Source organism: Sturnira hondurensis, unplaced genomic scaffold, assembly GCF_014824575.4.
Source record: "Sturnira hondurensis isolate 20B ecotype Veracruz unplaced genomic scaffold, ASM1482457v3 Scaffold0021214, whole genome shotgun sequence".
Taxonomy (NCBI): domain Eukaryota; kingdom Metazoa; phylum Chordata; class Mammalia; order Chiroptera; family Phyllostomidae; genus Sturnira; species Sturnira hondurensis.
Window position 1 is genome coordinate 5,534,745 of NW_028093845.1, and position 23,649 is coordinate 5,558,393.

The 23,649-nt window shown below is 37.4% G+C and overlaps 1 protein-coding gene and 1 pseudogene across 1 annotated transcript in view; both read right to left on the bottom strand.

The window, feature by feature from the left end:
• Positions 1-554: 554 nt before the first annotated feature.
• On the bottom strand, positions 555-756 carry LOC118977141 (40S ribosomal protein S28-like; annotated as a pseudogene).
• A 9,331-nt stretch (positions 757-10,087) lies between these two features.
• ENPEP (glutamyl aminopeptidase) overlaps positions 10,088-23,649 on the bottom strand; it is an 84,702-nt gene continuing 71,140 nt past the window's right edge. The window contains exons 15-20 of the mRNA XM_037031886.1: positions 20,759-20,832; positions 20,545-20,649; positions 20,286-20,456; positions 17,946-18,086; positions 11,893-11,971; positions 10,088-10,880 (exon numbers count right to left, since the gene is read on the bottom strand). Of these exons, the coding sequence (XP_036887781.1) occupies positions 10,713-10,880; positions 11,893-11,971; positions 17,946-18,086; positions 20,286-20,456; positions 20,545-20,649; positions 20,759-20,832 (738 nt within the window). The 3' untranslated portion in view covers positions 10,088-10,712. The remainder of the gene's footprint in view (positions 10,881-11,892; positions 11,972-17,945; positions 18,087-20,285; positions 20,457-20,544; positions 20,650-20,758; positions 20,833-23,649) is intronic.

A 23,649-nucleotide genomic window follows, 5' to 3' on the forward strand; every position in this document is an offset into this window, starting at 1 on the left:
GCATTTAGTCTTTTACCTATAATGGTGAGGTTAGGTGTTGGTATTTCATAGATGTCCTTTAAAAGGTTGAGATTCTCCTATATCCCTAGCTTGTTGAATGTTTTACTGTGAAAGGGTATTATATTTTGTCAAATGTTTATTCTGCACTTGTAGGGAGGATCATGCAATTTTTGTTCTTATTCTGTTAATTTGGTATATTACATTGGCTGATTTTCACATGTCAAATTCATTCCCGGATGAATTTTACCTGGCACTTGGTCATGGTCTTTAATATTTTTTTATGTTGCTGAATTTGATGTGCTAGTATTTCATTGAGGATCTTTGTAACTGTATTCAAAAGAGCTATTGGTTATAGTTTTGGGGTTATTTTCCTTGTGATTTTTTTCTTGTCTTTACCTGGTTTAGTAACAGAGCAATAATGACCTCACAGAAGGAACTGAGGTGTTCCCTTTCCTTCTATCCTTTTATATACAATATAAATGCTTTATTAACAGTTGAATGTCTTCCCCATGGACCATCTGGTTCACACAGACATCCAGGACCCAGACACCAACTCAACACAGCTTTCAAGCCTCTCGCTCTGACTCAAGTTGGGTGCTGCCCTTGAGCATGGGACCTTTCACATTGCAGATAATGCTGTGGCCTGTGCCGTCCATGAATCCCACACACTCCTGCGTGCACTGTCCCTGCGAGCCGGTCCTGCTCAGCACCTGTGATCCTAGCTAGCTAGATAGGTTGCACATGACTCGTGTCCATGACAGTGGCAGTGGTCTGGCAGAAAGGCTTTCCTTCTGTTTTACACAAGAGTTTGTGAAAAAGGAATTTGTGTTAATAACTTTTAAAAAATGTTTGGTAGAATTCACTAAGAAAGCCATTTAGTTCTGGGATTTTTTTAAAAAAATTACTAAGTCAGTTTCTTTCCTTGTTATATGTTTATTCTGAGTGTCTATTTCATCTTGAGTCAATTTGATAGTTTCAATTTTTCTAGGAATTTTTTCTTTTTGTCTAAGTGATATAATTCATAGACACACAGTTGTGCATAGTTTTCTCTTATAATTCTTTTTATCTCTGTAAGGTTGGAGTGTTATCCCCTTTTTTCATCCCTGATTTTGGAAATGTAAATCCTTTTTCTTGATCAGCTTAGACAAATGTCGGCCCATTTGTCATTATTTTTAAAGAACCAATTTTATGTTTCATTGATATTTTCTATTATGTAATTTATTTCTACTTTAATATTGATCATTTCCTTTTCTTTAGTTGCTTTGGGTTTGGTTTCCTCTTCTTTTTCCAGTTTGTCAAGGTAGAAGCTTCAGTTATTGATCTGAGAGCTTTCTTCCTCATTAATATAGATATTCACAGCTATGGATTTACCTCTGAGAACTACTTTTGTTGTATCCCATAAGATTTGATGTATTGTGCTTTTGTTTTCATTCATCTCAAAGTACTGTCTAATTTCTATTGTGATTTGTTCATTGATTCTTTGGTTATTTTGGACTGTCACTTAATTTGTACATACTTATAAGTTTCCCAAATTTCCTTTTGTTTTTTATTTTTAATATAATCCCACTGTAGGTGGAAAACATATTTTATAGGATTTAAATTCTTTAAATGTATTACATCTTATTTTATGTCCCATAGAACTTTGCATGTGCACCTGAGAAGAATGGGCATTAAATTGGTGTTGGGTGCCGTGTTCTGTACATGTTGGGGGAATTCTCTTTTCATAATCATAATTTTTGATGTATGAAAGGACGTATTAACACTGAGAAAAACAAAGAAAGCAACTCTGGTTGAGAGGAACATTGACTATGTAAGTTACATGTATAGAAAATAAGAGTTATGAGTTTTCTTTTTTTAAGATTTTATTTATTTGTCTTTTAGAGGGGAAGGGAAGGAGGGAGGGAGAGAAATATCAATGTATGGTTGCCTCTCATGCATCCCGTGTAGGGAACTGGTCTGCAATCCAGACATGTGCCCTGACTGGGAATCGAACCGTGATCGTGTGGTTCACAGGCCCGCGCTCAATCCACTGAGCTACACCAGCCAGGGCTAGTTTTCTATAAAAACTATGTTGCCCTCACTCTCACCTCTGGACCTTATCCTTCCTTAGATTATAAGATCATATTCTTCTAATTAGACGTGTATAATTCTCCCTAGGTCTATAAAAATACATAAGGTAACATGAGACATGGTTAAATTAACAAACCAATATTTTTTAGTCTGTGTGCTTCATCCTTCTTCATTAATATGTTTTTTCTTCACGTAACTTAGTTTTTTCCCCTCAGTATCTGTTTTTAGTCTTTTTTTCCCTGGGGCAGGGAGAGGTTTGCTTGTAATTCACATGGTCCCAGAAGATCAATGATTGATTGCCTTTGTTTGGGTGATAATAACTATTACATTCATCTTAGTAACCAGGGCTATTATATAAAATTTTATCTCTGTTTTAAAATGGAGGAAAAATTGTCTGTAGGAATATTGGAAGACAAATTAGAAGATTCCTTCTGTTACATGCTGATATGTGATCATCATTATGACAATTCTATTTCCTTCCTTTTCTTTTTTTTTTTTTAAAGATTTTATTTATTTATTTATCTTTAGAGGGGAAGGAGAGAGGGAGAGAAACATCAATGCATGGTTGCCTTTCGTGCGTCCCCTGCTGGTAGTTAGCCTGCAAGGAACCAGCCTGCAACCCAGGCATGTGCCCTGACTGGGAATCGAACCGCGATTGTCTGGTTCGCAGGCCCACGCTCAATCCACTGAGCTACGCCAGCCAGGGCTATTTCCTTCCTTTTCAAATGAGTGCTCCCTTCCTCTTCTTTTTTCCTTCTCTTTTTTCCTTTCTTCCTTTTATCAAGTAAAAATTGTTGACCCTTTCAATTAGCCTTAGTAATTTATTTTGCATAATATTCTCCCCTAGCTACATAATTAATTTGTGTTTGTGTGGGGGCGGGGAGGGAGAATGTGAAGCAACTTCATACTGGGGCTCTTTTCACTGAACATGAGAGAAACTCAATTTAAACTAATTTAAATGTACAGAAGATTTATAGATTTATGTATCTCAAGGATCTAAGGACAGTCTATATACAAGCAACTAGATTCAGGGGCTAAAGTAATAGTCAAGACTCTATCCTTCCACTCTTAATTGCTTATCTCTGCTCGGCGTCTCTGTGTGGAGAGATCGGCTGCATAGGATCTGCCAGCTTGGCGGCCCCCGCAGAAAGACAAGGTTTCCTCTTTAATGCCTATGTATCATAACCCCCCAAATCCATCAATTTTCTCTGCTTCGGTAGAGTGGTCACTGGAGTTTGCCAATGTGCCCTCGGGATGGGTACTGTGGTGGGAAGGACAGGAGGTGGGGGAAACAGCACTGTGACTTTTTTTTTAAGATTTTTATTTATTTATCTTAGAGGGGAAGGGAAGGGGAGAGAGAGAGAGAGACAGAGAGACAGAAAGAGAGAAATATCAATGTATGGTTGCCTCTCGTGCGTCCCCTGCCAGGAACCGGGAACTGGCCTGCAACCTAGACATGTGCCCTGACTGGGAATTGAACCGTGATCCTGTGGTTTGCAGGTCCGCACTCAATCCACTGAGCTACACCAGCCAGGGCAGCACTGTGACTTTTAATTCAGTCAAGACCACGTAGAGTCCTGATGATGAAAAATTCAATTTAGGAACCAGCTTTATCTTTGAATAAAAATATAAACATCTTTTGAATTAAGGAGGCAAATTCTTGAATCTGGAAGTAGAAACAATTTTAAGGAGATAAATTTCTCCGTCTTGGCAGAAGGAAAATTGCCGCTCTTACAGAGAATATAAGGCCTCTGCATGATCCAACACTGCCCTGTCATTTAGTGAGGCTCCAAAGCAGGAAGACAACTTTTTAAATAATAGCTTTACTGAGATAGGTCATATATCATGAAACTAACCCTTTTAAAGTGTTACAGGTCAGTGGATTTTTGTGTGTGTCTATTTACAGGGTTGTGCAACCATCTCTATTATCTAGGATTAGGTCATTTTCATCACCTCAGAAAGGAAGCATTAGCACTCACTTCACATATGCCTTTCCCAAGCCCCTGGTAACCAGTTGCCTATTTTCTATTGCTATAGATTTGCCTATTCAGGACATTCATAGACATAGAATGAGTGGTAATACCATGAGTGGTATTTTGTGACTATCATCTGTCACTTGGCATAATGTTTTCAAGGTTCAGCCACATTAAAGCATATATCATTACTTTATTCCTTTTTATGGCCAAACAATATTCCATTGTATAGCTGTACCATCTTTTGTTTATCCATTTATCAGTTGATGGGCAGTTGGGATATTTCTAATTTTTGGTTACTTATGAACATTAATATAGATGTTCTTATGTAGGCATAAGAACTTCTCTTGGATATATTCTTAGGAATGAAATTACTGGGTCAATTGGCAACTCTACATTTAACATCTGAGGGAATGGGGGCAGTGAACGTTGGTTTATCAGTGGTACTTTCCAATGACCTGTGTGTCCCCCCACAAAAGGGAACACACTGCTCCAGCTCCTTTTTCTTTACTACAGGGAATAATGTGTTCCAAATATTGTTTACCGTAACTTTTTCCATACATTAAAAATTGCCAGCTCTTGAGTGGACTCTTTGAGGGTCAGCCTGTTTCATTCATCTTTCCCGAACAAAGGATGCACCTTGTAGCTTGTTATATCGTAAGGGCAATGGGCGGGAAAGGAGCCCAGGGGAAATGAAGATATAAAGCAAAACAAAACACGTAGTTCCACTTCATATCATTCAGGGGTCAGTTTAGGAAATACAGGAGATGTTCCAAGCAGAAAATGATTTTTTTTCAGGGAATTTGGCACTTACATACCATTATAGGATCTGGAGAAAGAGAAGTTAGAGGGTCACTGTCAGGCCCCTGGCTTCAAGATTGTACATCTGTGCTTTTCTGACCCAGATACCAGAAACTCCTCATGTTACCCAGAAGTGAGGAAGTGCTCATGTCATATCAGAGCTGGTGTTATTTCTGTCCTTGTACCACAGAAATGGCAAATACACAACGCTGTAGCATCGAGAGGCTGCCAACTCATGTCTACCCCAGGAACTGGTTTCCCCTGCACTGTCCTCGAAAGTCCTCTGATCATCCTTCTCTTTCTTCCTTCCAAACCTCATGCAAGTGCATAATGACAGCAGAACATACTGGTAAGTCACATAGAAACCTAGGAGCTGCCATTTTTAAGATCCCAGCCTGGCAATAGAGAAAGATCAGTTCATAGAAGTTGGTAGAAATGTTGGCCCAGTGACAGTAGACAATATCTAGCACATCTTTAAATCTATTTAAGTGGTCTTAGATCCTAAACATTTTATTTATATATGTGGCAAATACGAATATTTAAGGGCTCTCTAGTGGAGCATCAGGTCATGATATTGCGGACTGCTGGAGTTAGTCACTGCCTTCCTGTTCTCTCCTTGCCCATTTGTCTCATCTTACTCCCCTGCTACCCTGACTCAATTTTTCCAATTTTTCTTTCTGTTGTCTTCTAAATTCACTCTTAAAGCTAGGACAACCAGTACCTGAAACAAGGTTTGTCATGTAACAGGTACTTTATAAATGTTAGTTATTTGAATGAATGTCTTATCCAATAGTCTCTTCATCACCACTCCTCCCCCCATGCCTCTCTCTCTCTCACTGGTTCTTCAATTACTCTAACTCCAAGCACAATTGCCCTCCGTCTGCAGCATTCTCCTCACCTGTCTTGTGGGATAGCTAACTAATACTGCCACATCTATTGACAAGTTCAAGGTTAGGCACTGATTTTCAGGGGGGATAATTTGACCTCCTAGAGGACACTGAGCAATGTCTGGAGACATTTTTGGTTTGGGAGAGGTGCCACTGGCAACTAGAGGATGGAGAGGCCAGGGATGCTGCTAAACCTTCCACCACACGCAGGACTGTCCTCCGCAACAAAGAATTCACAGTCCCCGAAAGTCAATAGTGAGAAACCCGTATTGAGAGTAAGAGGAAGAAGGGGTTGGGGGAGGGGAATTGTGAATGCAAAAGTAAAGGAGTAAAGATGAGATCCAGCAGGGGTTGGCAAACTTGTTCTGTAAAAGGCCTCGATATAGGAAATATTTGGGGCTGCGTGGACCTTAAGATCGCTACTGCGACCACTCAGCACTACCGTTGTAGCAGGAAGCCAGCCAGAATCAACACGTACATGAATGTGTGTGGCTGTGTTCCGACAAAACTTTAAGGACACTGACATTTGAATTTCATATACTTTTCATGTGCTATGAACTATTATTTTTTGTTTGATTTCTCAACCATTTTAAAAGTAAAAACTATTTTTAGCTTGCAGGTCTTACAAAAATAATCAGGCAAAATTGCTAACCCTGATAGGGGAAGGAGGAAGAGTAAGGACTGGAAATAAATAGCTAAATAACTACCGTAGGGCACCATGTTAGGTTGGTGTTCATATCCGACAGATGAGGCTAGATTACGCTGAGGTAACAGACAACCCCAACATTTCAGTGAGCTACAATAACAAAGGGTACTACTCCTCAGTCACAATGCATGTGCACTGTGTTGCTGAAGTCCTGCTCCGTGCTGTTTTCATTCCACATTCAGGCGAAATGAGCAGCCTCTGTCTGGAGCACTGCTGGGTCTCGCGGCAGAAGGAGAATGTAGAACATGGCAACCACGGCCGGCTCTGAACACTTCTGCCTGAAATCGACACACATCGCCTTCACTCACATTTCACTGGCCAAAGCACATCATGCACCCATGCTAGACTTCACTGGGTGACATAATGGAATCCTCTCCCAGGGAGGGAAGTGACGATTTGTGAACAGTAACATAGTCTGACACATTGCCTCTCCTTAGTGCCTAGGCTTGGTTATTTCTGAACCAAGCGTATTACATTTTCCAAACTAGTGTCTTAAGTGGGGCCTGGGAGATATCATAATAGTCACAGTAACAGCATCTGTCAAAAGTTTAGAAACAGCTGAAGTAAAACCAATTAACCACTGAAGTAGTAATTAGGAAGAATTTATTGTGCACACACCAGGAAGATAGTTCATGGACTGGGAGCACTCTAACCAAAACATGAACGAAGCTCAGAGGCAAATTGTTATAAGGTAGCTTATATAGAGAAAAGGCAATGTCTATTTATTTTTTAGAGTGACTGGTTATAATACTAGAATTTTCTTACACAACAGGGAATTGGTTAGTGGCTAACTCATGTCAACCTTGGATAACACATTGTTTAGTTTATGATTTCCAGAGGTATAAACAAGAAATGACCCAGGTCAAGTTAGTCCTGAAAACAAAGGTGAATTAAGCTGTGTTTATGTGACTAAACTGGTTTTGACCACTCATGGTGTTTTCAAGGTTGGCCTTCATTAGTTTTTTATTTTAACTTATCTAACTCTATCTTTAACTTATTTTAACTCTATCTTTATGGAATGGTTGTTTCCCATACGCGCATCCTTTGCATACGTTTTTGCATTTAATGCTCACAACAACCTGTTGAGGTAGTTATTACTTTTATCTCTACTTTATAGATGAGGAAACTGAACAATAAAAACATTAAGGGTGCTGGACTGCCAAGTAGCTGCAATACAAATCCAGATCACCCTCACTTTAATAGGTGTGTTTCTCCTCCAACAGAGTCATTAAGAACACAGGTTCTGGGGATGAACTTCCTGGATTCAAATCCTGGCTGGTGCCCACTACTACCTTTATGGCCTTGGGCAAGTTCTCTAACTTCTCTCTGTTTTTCCATCTGTAAAATAGAGGTATCAATGGTACCATGTTATGGGGTTTTTGTAAAGTTTACATGTAAAAATCAATGCACTTGCAGTGCTGGTGTTTAGCATAGTACCTGGCAAATTGAAAAATTGTTTGATATTATCGTTATTTAACAAGGTTTTGGAAAGCTCCATAGGTAATTTTACTCCCTTCCTTTTATCGCTCTTTACTCCTAATCTCCTTTAAGAATTACTATTTGAGATTTTTGTTCCCATCTCCTATTTGTCTGTTTTTGGACTAATACTTCACAACACGGAGGGTAGACTGTAGGAATACCATTGCCTTCCACCCAGATGTATACCTTTGCTTCCCAGGCCTTCCTTGCATGTCACTTTTACATTCCTGGTTCATTATTTAAACTTCCAGTTTATTTTATGTGGGTGCACAGCAACAATCTGAAACACAGGAACAGGCTGCCCAGAGGGAAGGCAGTACTGCTGTTTCTGCCTCTAGCTACGTGACCTTGGCGATCATTTTTCCAGTTATGATTTTTCCCCCGTTATGTTTTTAAAGTTGATGGTTTTACTGTGGTTTAATTTTGCAAACAATATACGAAATTTTCCCCTGTGAAAATTGTGACAAAACTAAGTCAGTACAGTAGTAAATTGTGCTTGGCACAGGTCTATCTATCGGTCATCAGCCTTTTAAAAACCAGATACTGTTGCCTTGGTCAGGTGGCTCAGCTGGTTAGAATGCCGTTCCATACACCAAAGTGTTGCAGGTTCGATCCTGGTTGCAGTGCATAAGGGAGGCAACAGATCAATGTTTCTCTCTCACATTGATGTTCTCCTTCTCTCTTTCTCTCTCTCTGTCTCTTCCCCTTCCTCTCTAAAATCAACAAGCATATCCTTGGGTGAGGATTTAAACAAAAAAAAAGAGAAGGCCTGGTGGGCTGGTGAATTAATTATGGCAAAGTGTGCACAGCTCTTCCTGTGGGGTAAGGGGATTAAACAGTTCCTTCTCAATTTTACTGCTTAAAATAGAATGAAACAGAATGGCTTTCAAGCTGAAATCTATTTTACTTACCATTGTATATTTTTTCCTTTAAAAATTCATTTATTACATAAAGCTGAAGAATAATTCATCTTACTTCTTTGTATACTTGAAACAATACAAGACTTCAAGTGCTGGTTTTGATTGTGGTTAATTTGAAGTTCATAGTGTCATCGTCCTAATGACTTAGAATGTTAATGTGGTTTTTCTTCTGAAGTAATTTATTTTTTCTAAATATTTTTTATTTATTTATCTTTAGAGGGGAAGGAAAGGGGAGAAATATCAATGTAGGGTTGCCTCTTGTGCGTCCCCCACTGGGAACTGGCCTGCAACCCAGGCATGTGCCCTGACTGGGAATCGAACTGCGATCCTGTAGTTCGCAGGCCCGAGCTCAATACACTGAGTTACACCAGCCAGGGCTGAAGTAATTTAAAATAATCGTTTTTAGGTTTTGGTCTGGAAATTTCTTCGTTTTTATCTTTTGATTTCTTCCCAGTCTTCATGTAAATTTGTCAGACTAGCTATGTAGGTTGAGAAAATGATCACTGAGACACAGCAGTAAGAAAGTTTACAAAGTTTGACAGGACTCGGTTAGGGCACATTGTTATGGAAGTAAAGGCAATGCTAAAATCTTTATCGTTTTCATGTGCTTCAATTACCATCAAGCCAATCTTAAATGATTTTATACTTCAGAAGGTTCTAAATAAATTTAGATTTTTCTAAAGGTAGAAGATTGGGACATAGTAATTTACCATCTTTTCTACTTATTGGACTTAAATTGTGGATCTACGAGGCATCAAGTACCATATTAAATATAACCGATGTCTTTAATCAAGTCACGGATTTAAATTTGATCCGTGCTATTCTGTATGGATTAGGATAGGGGTTAATGCATAAAAGTTACTATAAGAAGACAGAGCCTCAGATATGCAGAGTCATGCTGCAGACAGCCATGTGCTTCCTCATTTTCACACTTAGATTGCTAGGTTAGTTTGAAGCTAAATTTTAATTCCATTTAGTGTTATAGAATAATCAGCCTTTGCTTCTTCCTGACCAGTTTCCAATTATTCAGCCTTTTTCCTCTAAAGTCCATGGAGCAGAGTTAAGCACCATCTTCCCTCTAATTTCATAGCATATTTGAGGGAGCTTTGCAGGGAATGGGACAGGCTGATGGAGTACCAGGCATGAAAAAGGCGGGGTTCTTGAATCAGAGTTTCATTGTGCTAAATTATTCGGGAAACACAGCAGCTGTTATTATTAAGAGTAAAGTGACACTGAAAAACAATATATATATTTTCAAGGTAACCATTCAGATTTATTTTAAAAAGGAGAAGAGAGTCCTCTTGTTGATGTTATAAGAGCAAAGGCAACAGTCAGCCATGTCTTTGGCTACTTCATGCAACCCTTGAGTAAAATTTAAGCTTAGTTACTTTGGTAGGATTTAAAGGAATAAGACATAGGTATATAGAATGGTATTAGATCTGTATAATTCTGAATAATAAAGTAAAGATTAAGATGTAATATTGGTCCCTCAAGTATCAGTATTCAACTTTAAAAATCAATCAAGAGAAAAGATTAGTGGCGTTTCTTTGGTACTGAAAATGTAAAGCTAAGACCAAATTGTTCTATTTTCACAGATTTCAGATACAAAGAATGATTTTTAAAGACATTTAAATGGCTATTACATTATCCTCACTTTGAAAAGAATCTCCTATGAAGTACACTTAGAAGAAATCCCTGAGTACATTAACTCCTTTTTTGTATCTTCTTTCATAAACAAAGACAAACAATTTTAAAGCTTTACAAAACATAAAAAATAATACTTAGAAAAAGCAGAATCTGCGTATAAGGATCTCCCCACAGTGCTTGTATATCAGGTCCCCAAATACTTAATAGTAGAAACAACAGATTCACAAAATTAAAATAGGATATTTGGACCATTCCTAGGTAAATCGGCAAACCATTCTGCTATACTCTTCCTATTTTGTTTTACCCATTCAATATTGTTTTTCACTGTTTCCAGCACTTGCTCCCTGGGTTTTTCTCCTGCTCCAGCTTCTGGATATTTTTTGAAAAAACTCTCCACCTGTAAAAAGAGGGAAATAATTAAGCAAGGCACTTTAAAGCCCAATTAGTCTTCAAGAATGCCATTTACAAAATGGGATTGGTTTCCTTCTTCCCAGGAAATTCAGGATCACTACCCAACATCGAGAGATATCTTTTGGTCCATCATTTAGATTGAGCCCATCTCTCAGAACAGTCACGATCACCCATGGCTTTGGATGCCTGGCAGAGCATCAAGCTACAATAGACTCTATCATATGGGGGAAGGAGGGCAGCTACTAACAGCTGACATGTCCATTCCTGCTTCTGCTGGTTTCTGTATTTTTTGTGCATGCCTCAGGGCAGTCCCTGGAAAACCTGGTCTGTGGAATGATGGCTTTGCTCGGTCTTTCACTGCAGAAGTCAGGAGCATTTTAATATACTTTCAGTTCACTTATTAAGGACTCACAAAAAAATCTTTGTTAAACTTGCTCTATCCTACCAATTTCCTCCAGAACTTTCCCTAAAACTCAACTATTTGCCATTTAAAAATAATAATTATTTTGTTTCTTAATACATAGAAGAATGTTGACACTCCAATATCTAATAAACAGATACGGAAAATTCATACAATGTGCCCAACATTAATATACATTCTTCCCTCAGGAACCTGAGATGTTTGAAACATAAAAGATTTGGGTTAAGTTTTCACATTCCAAAATCATGACTTTTGAAAGGAATCACATCCTGACCAACTTATACCAGGGTAACAATTACCAGGAAAGGAAAGGCCTCCTGTTCATGGCTTGGTAAGCTGAATGATCCCATGCAGACCTCTAAAGCTCGCCTTTCTCAGATTTTAAACTGTCTGTTTCTTGCTTATTCGATATTTTTTCAGTTTAGAAAAAATAAGTGTACATTTAATTAGGTACAAGAATTATTTCTTTCTCCTTGTTCCTCTGATCTGAATAAAAAAGAATACCATCTCTGTGTTATAAAAAAAAGTTTAATTTAGTCCATTCCTGGACAAGTTACAGAGGAATTTGTCTCCATACCTCCCAGAGCTGTAGTTCAGTGTTGAATGGCTCTGCTATTGTGACAATCCGGCCAAGGTATCTGTCATTGAGTGTGTACCTGACGAGGAATTTAGGGGAGTAAAAGAGAATATAAGCACACAGAACTTCAAGTCTTTTCTCTAGATGCAAACATTTCCTTTTTACTTTGTGTGGCACTCAATCCACTGAGCCACACCAGCCAGGGCTAACATAGTCAATAAAATATAATTTAAAAAATGTGAACTGTTGAAATGTTAGAGAACGATAAAATAAAATACATTAATAGATAAAGAAGTAAACAATAGAAGGAGAAATTTTACATTAATAATTATCACATAGCAAAAGCAGAAACCCCAAACATAAAAACTGATAAAGTTTGTTGCATGCACTTTTTAAAAAGTTTTATATTAAAAATGCCATCAAACTAAAAGTTGTAATGTATTACTTTGATCTAAAAATATTTTACCTATATAAAGAATCCTTTAAATTAGTGAGAGGGAAAAATGTGCAAACCTGAAATTAGCAAAATAATGAATCAGTAGTTGGCAAAAGAAATAGAAAGAGAAAATAAACCAATGTGTAAAAGACAAAAAGTTCTAATAATTAACCATGATCTTCAGTGCACTAGGTCCAATGTTCACTCTTATCCCGGACATCATTGAATTGAAATCCACCATGACTTTCATCTTTTGTCTTAGAAGTCTAAGGCAAGCCACTTCCCTTTACTTAATGTCATCAGTCATTATCCAAAATCTAAGACTCTGAGGCATGTATTCTCAACACTGTCCCCATAATGTGCACCGTCTCGTCTCTGTCTTAGCTTCCTAGACTGCCCCACTCTTTTCAAGCCTGCAATCTAGTCCTCTGGAGATAACCCCTCACATGTGGGGAATGTGTATTTTCCCACACCCTTTGTAACACCAGGTCAAAAATGGAATAGGTGGGCTGAGCTTCCCATTGCTGCCTCCAGACCATTATTCTTTCATGATTGTTAAAAATGTGTGTCCCTTCAGGTTATTCCTTCTCACCTCATTGATGATACACTTTGGCATCGAACTCCAAGCCATTGGATCATGCTGGGCAATTACAAGGCTCACATGGACGATTGATGTAACATCTTAGCTCCTTTATTTCTTGACTGCCTCGATTCTAGTGATATTTTCCTTACTCTATTTCAGCCATCAATTCCCACTGTCATACCTTGTGATCATCCTTAAGTACTCTTCCTCCAAAATGATTCATTTATGCACCCGCCGTGACACAACTTCTCTTTCAGTTTCCCTTAGACCACTTTTTCCCTTTAGGTGGCCCTTTGGGGATTTCTGGCCCTCTGGGCATTGCTACGCCTACTTTCTCCTGGACCATAAGCTCTTCCTTTTCTTTGGCTTATTTTCTTATATAGTTTATATTTCACAGTCTACCATTTTTAAGAACATTTCTGCCTCAGTCCTGAACTCCCTTATATATTTTTCAAAGATTTTATTTATTTATCTTTAGAGAGAGAGGGAAGGAGGCAGAAAGAGAGGGAGAACAACATTGATATGAGAGAGAAACACTTACTGGTTGCCTCTCATATGTGACCCGTCTGGGGACTGAACCCTCAACCCAAGCATGTGTCCTGACTGGGAATGGAACCAGCAGTGTTTCGTTTTGCAGAACAATGGCCAACCAACTAAACCACACCGGTCATTGTTCCCTTATACTTTAATTGTGTGTGTCTAGCGAAACTCCAGCTTTGCATGAAATCAATAGGCATTTTCTCTGTGGTTGCACCATGTGACCAAGTTCCATCAAGGGAGGTCACCTAGCTTTCCCCACATTGTCTCACTATAAATTCTATCTATCTTAAATAAGGTCTCCACCTTGACAATCCTCCTACATTGTTCTGGCCAACTCCTCTTCTTCCTCTTTGAGTTGCCTTTTTTAAATGTTCACTGTCTTCCAACCTCCAAACACTCCCCGCTTTCCTTTCTCCCCCAAAAGATGACCTTGCCTTTTACTTCACAGAAAATAAAATAGTAACTCCTATGTCTTTTATCCTGCAAATATACAAATATACCAGTTTTCCTCCCATCACCTGTGCTGTGGTTCCTGTTTTACCCATTTTCTTAAAAATTTTATTTTAAAAATATTTTTTCTGCCTTACATATTAAATCTCTCATTCTTTACTGGATCTTTCTTACCAGCTTTTAAATATGTTAAACATACTAAAATTATCTCCCACAGTTAAAAAAAATCTTTCCTTTGATCTGCCATCTCTCTCAATTTCCTTTCTCTCACTTCCCCCATTTATAGCCAAACTTTTTGAGATATTTCTCTTCAGTTCTTGCCTCTATCTCCTCACCACTGACTCTTTCATCTGTTTTAATTTGAGATCTGCTCCCATCACTCCACTGAAAAACTGTTTTTAGAGTTACAATAGCTTTTATGCCAACAAATCTAATGAGTCTTTTTCAGTCTTCAGTGTACTTAAACCTTAAGTAACATTTGACAAGGAACTATAACCTCCTTGAAACAACTTTAACATCTTGACAGAGAATCAAAAGCATCACATACAACAAACTGAACTCATCATTCTCCTTCTGCAAATCTTATCTTTTCTAGAAATCTAGGCATTCTCTCTGACACCTCATTTTTGTCTCCCATTTCTAACCTACCACCCAATTCTAAATGTTGTTCTTATGTCTCCATCTTCATCATTACATCCATAGTCCAATCTACTGTTATCTTTTGCCAAAACTATGGCACTATCTTTCCAACTGCTTTTCCCAAATTCACTCTGGCCTCCATCTAGGTCTGTGCTTTACCTCAGCACCAGAGCTTTCTTTTCAAAATAATACTGAACATTTCATTTTCTTACTTATAACCCTTAAGTGACTTATTGGTCTTAGAACAAAAGCTCAAATCTTAATATGACCCTGCAAAGAGGGACTCTCACCTTTCCTCTTCCCTGACAGCAAGCATTCAGCCAGGAATGCTTCCACTCTGGTTCGCCCAATTAACTCCTGCTCTTCCTTCAGAATTCAGCACAACCACCACTTCCTTTAGGAAAGCCCTTAACCTCCAACTTCTCTTGATTTGGTTGGTTTTCCCTTCAGAGGAAAACCAGAGGTTCAGAGTGCTCTGAACCTCTTCTGTTTATAATTATTACAATTTTAAGTATACAAGAATGTCTATGATTCTAAAGTTAATATTGGTCTCTATCATTAGACTGTAAGATCCATGAAAACAGGAACCAGATTATTTCTCTTAAAAAATGGACTCAAGGAAAAATCAGTAGTATGATAAAAGGGGTTATTTCTAGGTGGAATTATGGGTGATTTTTGTATCCTTAATTTTGCTTACCTGCATTTTGTACAAAACAGTAACTCATAATAAGAAAATGGGAATTTAAAAAAAAGAAACTATACTTAAGTTGCTATCATGATAGTATATAGATTTCAAAAAGTCTGCTAATTATTGAGTTTTAACATTTTAAAAGAAAACATTTTTTATCAGTAAGCTTCTATAATTTCTGTGATATTCCTCCTCTGTTTTGTTCTTAGAGACTAAAAATTAGAGGATATATTTGGGAACTAGCAATGAATAGACTGAATAAAAAGACTACAACTACCTGTATAAACACTAGAATTGTAAGAACAAATATAATTCATACACAAGAAACCAGTATCAAATACATCTATCATATTGATAACTTTTAAAAGTAATTAAATTCTTATTGAATTTATATAAAAATAAACTTCTTAGACTTAATATTTACATAAGTACTTTGTTGCTCAAAATAAATAATTTTGACACATCCAAAACTTGTTTCTCAAATTATTTTGTTTATGTGGTAGTGTTTGAATGGTTTTGGTCATATTCCATTGACTTAATTTTTCAGCTAGATTCATAAATTAAAAGCAAACTTTACCATACTACATTATTAATTTATTGGGCTCATCCAACTTCACAGTTTTATCTAAGAGTTTAGTGGCACTTTCATCTAAGAGTTTAGTGGAATAAATAAAGGCAAAAAGAAATTCTGAAGTGTCTTTGGAACTTTGTGGTTAAGTTTCAAACTGGAAAAGGACATTAGTGATGTGGCCATCAGTTGTCATAAAATTCACATGACAAAAATATATTATAAATTATAAATTATTATATAATTTATATAATAATTGGTAATAAATTATTCAGAAATGGAGGCAATAAAACCACTCATTTTGAAATCTGGAAAATGTTCAAAAGTTTAGAAATCGTGGATAAAGCTTCGTTCATTTCTGTTTAATTTGTCCTATCCAATGTTAATAAGAAAATTTTACTTATTGAAACTAGTCATAATTAATATTGGGCATCTTGGGGGGGTGTGTCCATCATGTGGTTATTACATAATTTTATGTTTGAGCTCTTTGAAATAATACTTTATGAGAATTAGATTACTAGGCTATGAAGAAATACGAAAACCCTTGAGTGTGGATTTTGGAACTAGCACCAGAAATTTTTTATCAATTCATTTTTCTTGAAAAAAATTCAGTATTATGTCTAACAGATGTGTTTTAAGGCCAGATGTTTATAACTTTTAGGACAAGATAACACCTGTTTTTCTACTTCTTAATTTTTAAGAGGATTAACAATGAACTAATTTTTAAAAGTGAAAAATGCATTATTTGAAATAAATTATACCAGAGCTATTTAAATAAGCCTTATAATAAACAGTTTGCAAAATGAACATTATTTACTTGTCTTTTCACAATAATTCAAAAGGAAGCATTGTTTTTCATCTACATAGTTTTCTTGCAGCATATACCAATAAAAGGTTTAGTCTTTTGAATTAAGACAAAATACACAGTATTTATCACGAGGCATATATCTCTCAAAATGAAAGACATTACCTTGCATAATATGAACTGTTACCCCTAGATAACATTTTCTGAATAAGCAGATTTATTCATTGTAAACCAAGCATTTCACTGGACAATTACAAACAGATGAACAGAATATCACACATGTGTGCGTGTGCACCAATCAATCTCCATAGAGACGGCTGAGTGGTTACTATCAATCATTGCAAGAATAAAAAAGGCAAAAATTTATCACAAATGGGCAAAATAAACCTAATGTAGGATAACTTGGTTGAGAGCTGGAGACTGAATCTGGATCCCAGAAGGAGGGGAAATAGGAATCAACACGATGGCACTCTAGGGAATTATGGGATAGAAAAGGGAATGTAAAGAAAAGTTGTCATATTTAATATTTCTGATAAGGCAGTCAATTAGGCAGTGTTGATGTAAGACAGGAGAAACTGGAAGGGACTAACAGAGGCTATTTCTTGGTGTGGGGATTTCAGATGCTAAAGGTCTTCTGGTCAATGTTTTCATATCTGTTTGGGATCTATAAGCTATATTTTATTTTTTGCTCTGTCAAAGATACACCCCTTTAATGGAAAATAAGCACTAAATTTAGAGAATTAGGACCAAGAATAGCAATATTTCATTTGTATGGGGGCTGAAGAAATTAAACAACTGGGAAAGAATTTCTCTAGTTAATTTGTTGTTTCCATATTAAAAGTTATTGACTGGGAAGTGTAGATTCCTTTTAAGAACTTTTCAAATTACCTGAAATTTAACTATCTGGTCAAGGGACATAAAATTTATCATTCATATAAGCCCAGTAAGATATAGGGCTCTCATCTGAACACACATCTCAGAATTCCCATTTAATTTTCATTAATATTGATTGAGAACTAAATATGTACCTGCCATTATGCTAGGTACTATCACAACAGGCAGAATTACATTAACTTGTTTTAACCAAATTAAAAGTAATGTGATTTAGGCATCTCTCCAGATCTCAGAATTCTACAGATGAGATGGAATACTTTCCAAAAATAAGTTATGATCAAAATTAATTAGTACATTTATTCACTGGAAGGAAAATACCATGATCCTTTACCTCTGGTAATATCCCATTTCAGATACTGTATAAATGTCAGAGACAGTACAGTAAACAGAGAAAGAGTTTCACACAGTATCCAACAAAGAGAACAACAAACCATTATCTGATCATCCCACCTGTTGACTAGATATTCCCAGTTGTACTGTATCCAATTCCAGGCCATGTTCTTCCCATAGCTGTTATATGAGATATATCGAATGACTGTAAACACATCCTGAGATTTAATAAGGTTTGGGTCCTTGAGCAAATCCAAATACCTAAGAGAAGCCAAAAATTCAAAATGAACTTTAATGTTCATTCATCCCTAACTAAATTCCAATAGAACAAAGCTTTCATTCCTATAATTCAATTCTTGAGGCACCAACCAACCAAGTTAATTAAATATGACAAATAATGAAACACAATTTAAAATTTTCTAAAGTATTTAACTGTTTTAAAGAAAGGAACCTATAATTTTGGGGGCTAGTAAGATGTAAACTACAGAAACATTAAAACTTGAATTATTTCGAAAGTACTAAAAACACTAAAAAAACACAATTTTAACTATCTCCTTATTTTGTGACAATATGGATAGAACTTAAGAATATCATGCTAAGCAAAATAAGTCAGACAGGAAAAGTCAAGAATCATATGATTTCAGTTCTATGCAGCACGCAAAACTGAAAGCAACAAATAAACAAACAAAAACTCATAGATATAAACAACAGTATGGTGGTTAGCAGAGGGGAGAAGATGGGAAAACTTAAAGGGTAAAGGGGTCAAGTATATAGTGACAGAAGATTTGACTTTGTGTGATGTATCATAGAATTGTATACTTGAAACTTATATAATTTTATTAACCAATTTTGCCCTAATAAATAATAAAAAGAAAAAAGAAAAATAATTCTATCTATTGAAAAGAAGCATGTTGCCCACTTACCTATTATCCCACTGACCTATAAAAAAGAAGCCAGTAAGTTCAGGGAAAATATTTATGCTCTGATTTCTGTGGGATAACAGTTAAGTCTCATTTGTTCTTTCACTGATTGTAAGAAATAATCTCTTAACATAACCTGTGTAGTTAGATTAGTTGGCTATAATTATAGTATAATTCAAATAAGTCCAAATCAATAGATAAAGTGACCAAATCAATAGATTTTTATTAAATTTGTGCCATGGCTGTATACGGAGAGAATATCTCAACATGATCTAATCCATTGAACTTCCAGAAACTGCACTGGAGAGATGGGCCCCTGACTTGTTGTGCAATTTACCTTTTACCCTTCAGTTCACAAGAGTTTAGTAAGGCATCTCAGTATCTGCTAATTTTCTCATCAGATACAATCAGCACAATGCCATCCACATAATAGATCGATGTGGTATTCTGTGGACTGCCAGGATGATCAAGCTCTTAGTAGACTATCTTAGAGCAGGGAGCAGGAGAACTGACATAGAGCCCTGAAGCAAGGTGGTGATGGTGCATTGTTGGCCCTGTCAGGTATAAACAGTTTCTGGTAGTCATTACAAGTGGTTATTGTATTTGTAATTTATAATCTACATTCTGCCTCTCTCATGAACCCTTACGTTTTTCAGGGCTAGATATCATGTTATATTCAATTTTAGTTCCACAAACGATACAAAGAAATAACCTACGATTTGGTTAAATTAATAAAGTAAATAACTCAGAAACTCAACTAAGCAAAAAATGAGTTAAGGCTGAAGTTAGTAGACTTGTGGCACAGGTGTGGAGTAGAAGATTCATAGATGAGCTTCAGGAAGTCTTTATACCTCCTGAATGGAATGTAAATATACTTTATTTGTGAGTGTATGCATATTGTGGCAGACACTCCTCTGCTGACAGGCACCAGCTCTGGATCAAGCTGTCCTTGATCCTAGGAAAGCTAGACTCCCGTCCCAGCTCCAACGGAGCGTGACAGATCCAAACCAGTCAAGCAATTCAAGTTCATCCTCATCCACAAATGATTGTGTGGTAGATCCAGAGTATGACCAAGAACAATCAAGTGTGACCCACATCTGGATTGTGAGGGGAAGTGGAGATAACTGATCTCTTAACATAAAAGACAGAGCCTTGTGAGGAGGATCTCTTTTTTGCTCCTGTCCTACGTCCATTGAACATCCAAGTATATGTATGAAGACAAAATGGCTGGAACTCTGGAGGTCAGGAGACACCCAACATGTTGAGGATGACAGAACAGAAAAAGAACTTGGGTCCTGGATGAATATTGAACCACTGCTCCCAACGGAAAACTGTCTACCTTTTGCATTTTTTCATATGAGATTACATTTATTTACTGTTTAAGCTACTATTACACAGATAGATTGTTTCTTGCAGGGAAAATAATTTTAATAGATTTTCTTGGAAAATTATACTTTAATAGCATCTATAAGAGATTGTGACACACACAAAAAAACATCAAATACTATTCATAGAAGTGGGGAAAAAAGCTCCAAGTTACCTTGACAACAGAGTAATGTTCCTCACGGACGCTAATGCATACAGCAGTTTTTCTTTTTCTTGAGCTAATGAAGTCTTCTGGTATTGACCAAGAGTGTAGTTCCATGAAGTCTCATTGCCGGAGCTCTGCATCCCATACCGATACACCAGAAGCCTGAGATTTACAGGAATCCTAGAAGAATAAACAGTGTTTCAAAGGTTTTAATTTTTTGTTTCACAATTTAAAGTCTTCTACAAGTGAAAGCATGGTGAACAGTCACCTTACAGTCCCAGTGAGCCACTGCTGAAATAACTGGGAAGCACTGTCCAAGGCTTCCGTGTCTCCCAACTTGCAGGCAAGTCCTAACACAGAAGCACGGAGCAACCTTAGAAAACAAAAGCACACAAAGGTGGGCCTGACATACTTTTCAACACAATTTAGAACCAACAGACAGAAACTGAATAGATATTCATTTTAAACACGTAAAAAATCACTTTGTGAGGTGGTCTCCAGTATCATTCCATGTCAGAACATCTGCAACTGGCTTTACTTGATCTCGGAAGTATTTCTGAAATGAAAGCACCATGAACAATGAGTAATCATTCATTCTTTATCAACAGTCTCTCAGTTATTATAATCTACAGGCCCCTGGTTTTAACCTTTTTTCCTACTAGTTCAGAGAACTTTGGGCCTGTCATTAGGAAAGAGATGTATTCAGTTCTTATCACATTGTAATTATTGCTTCAATCCTGAAAATAAGAACATCCTGAACATTCTCTAGCGTTTTTTAAAACTCTGGGTATGCCCCTTTCAATTTCCACTTCTTACTTAACACTTACAGGAAGCAGAATAACACTTGACATACTTGCTGCACTGAGAAGTTTGCTCAAGTATTGATGAAATAATAATGTTACTTCAATATTTGTATATTGCCTTTGGATTTACAAAGGATGTTTATATTATATAATCTTAACTATCCCATTACCATAGGCAGCCAGGTGCTGACAGTCTCACTGTACAAAGGAAATTAAGACTCACAAATATTAAACCATTTGTCCAAGTGAAACCAAGTTCTTTCATTTACCAAGTGGAAGAGACAGAGATTCTAATCCAGAATTTGTTTAAAATTACACATGTCTTGCTAAAGTGCTACAGAAATCACAAAGCAAAGTATTTAGAATATCTTATAACGAAGTCTCAATATAAAAATAACTATAGTAATAACAAAGAAATATCATGTTACGTTTTGGGAAGAATAAATTCATTTTGACCTAGAAGAATTCATTAAAAAATAAGATTTAGTTAGTATCTATGACTTAAAATGTTGCCTATTTAAAAAAAGATGTTATTTATTTTCTATAGAGAGGAGAAGGAAGAGAGAAAGAGAGGGAGAGAAAGAGTAATGTGAGAGAGAAACTGACTGGTTGCCTCTCGTATATGCCCCAAATGGGGACCAAACCTGCAACCCAGTCAGATGCCCTGAATGGAATGCAACCAGCAACCTTTTGCTTTGCAGGGTGATGCCCAACCAGTCAGGGCAAACAGAGCCACACCAGTCAGGGCAAAATGCAGCCTATTTTAAATAAAATATTAATTATTGTATTTCTTATAACACTAAAATATACCTTTAAGTGATATACTGAACCAGAAATATTGATACACTTCATGGTAAAAAATACATAGCAGACTTCTGGTCAAGATGGAAAAAATTGGAAAAAAAATAAAATAATTATTTTAAGAATAAAAAAAAAGATGGTAGCATAGGTAAACACAGCTCACCTTCTCACACAACCACATCAAAATTACAACTAAAATATAGAAAAACCATCACTCAGGACCATCAGAAACTGAGCTGAATGGAAGTCTGACAACTATGAAATAAGAGAAACCATGTCTATCCAGACATGTAGGAGGGGTGGAGATACAGAACAGACTCGTCCCATATCCATGTGTGATAGATAAACATTTGGGAGAGATATCTTGGGAGTGAGGAGTCCCAGCCTCACACCAGGCCCCCCAGCCCAGGGTTCCAGTGCCAGGAAGTAAAGTTCCTATAACTACTGGCTGCCAAAAAAGTGAGGATTGACTTGGTGGAAGAAACTTCTGGAGTCCCAAGCAGTTCCTCTTAAGAACTCACACACGGACTTCCTCAGACCCACTCTCTCTGAGATCCAGCACGGGTAGCAGCTTGAAAGGCAGCTGTGGCGTACAGGGAGAAACTGAAGTATTTGGCATCAAAGCATGAGCTGGGAAATAGCTTTCTCCCAGACAAAAAGGCAGGCAGAGAACATTGTTCCTTTTCTGAATACTCACTGAACAGAGCCACAGAGCCAGCAGGTTAGTGCCATATCTGATACTCTATCAATCTGGCTAACACTGTTTGCCCTACTCTGGAGATCCCTCAAGACTCTATTCCACCCAGCTTACATGCCCACCCAAACTGTTTTTCCATATGAATGGTTGGTCTTGGCTCATGTTTCACAACTTCCTAAATCCTCTCAAACAAGAAACAGCTGTCCTCAGTGACCTCCAGTCCCTGTACCTCTTGCTAAGTGGCCCCCAAGATGGACACTAGCAGCAGTCACCCTAGACTCACAGCTTGGCTTCACCTGTGATCTCCAAGCACAGCACAGGTAGCAGCCATTTCAGATTGCTTTATAGCTCAGGCAGGGTGGCCCCAGGCAGAACAGAAGTTGGGGCTGACCTTGGCCTGCACCACGCTGGAAATCACTGAGCATGCCCACTGATTGGACAGCTAAGGCAATACCACCACCCTGCCCCTGCACAGCTGATCCTACACAGAGGTTAGAGGTTGGTGGTCAGGGGTCACAGCCAGTGCCAGTTCTTGTAGCTGACTGGCCTGAGTAAGTCCCTCCCATCGACCTGCCAATAGCAATCAAGGCTCAACTACAAGAGGAGGGTGTTCTGAGCCTATATGAAGGGTATACCTCAAGTACCCAGCTTGGGTGATAAGAGAGGCTTCTGTTCCACTGGACCCTTCAAGACACCTACTACATTAGGCCATGGGCCACTGAGATAGGAAGTCATAGCAGCTCTACCAAATACATAGAAACATGGCCCAAATGAAAGAACAGAACAACTCTGCAGAAAAAGAACTAAATAAAATGGAGCTAAGCAATCTATCAGATGCAGAGTTCAAAACACTGGTTGTAAGGATGCTCAAGAAACTTAGTAAGGACCCCAACAGCAACAAAAGATCCAGTCAGAACAGAAGAATATAATAACTGAAATAAAAAACAATATACAGGAATCAACAGTAGAGTGGATGAGGCTAAGAATCAAATCAATGATTTGCCACACAAGGAAGCACAAAACAATTGATTAGAACAAGAAGAAGAAAAAAGAATTAAAAAAATGAGGACAG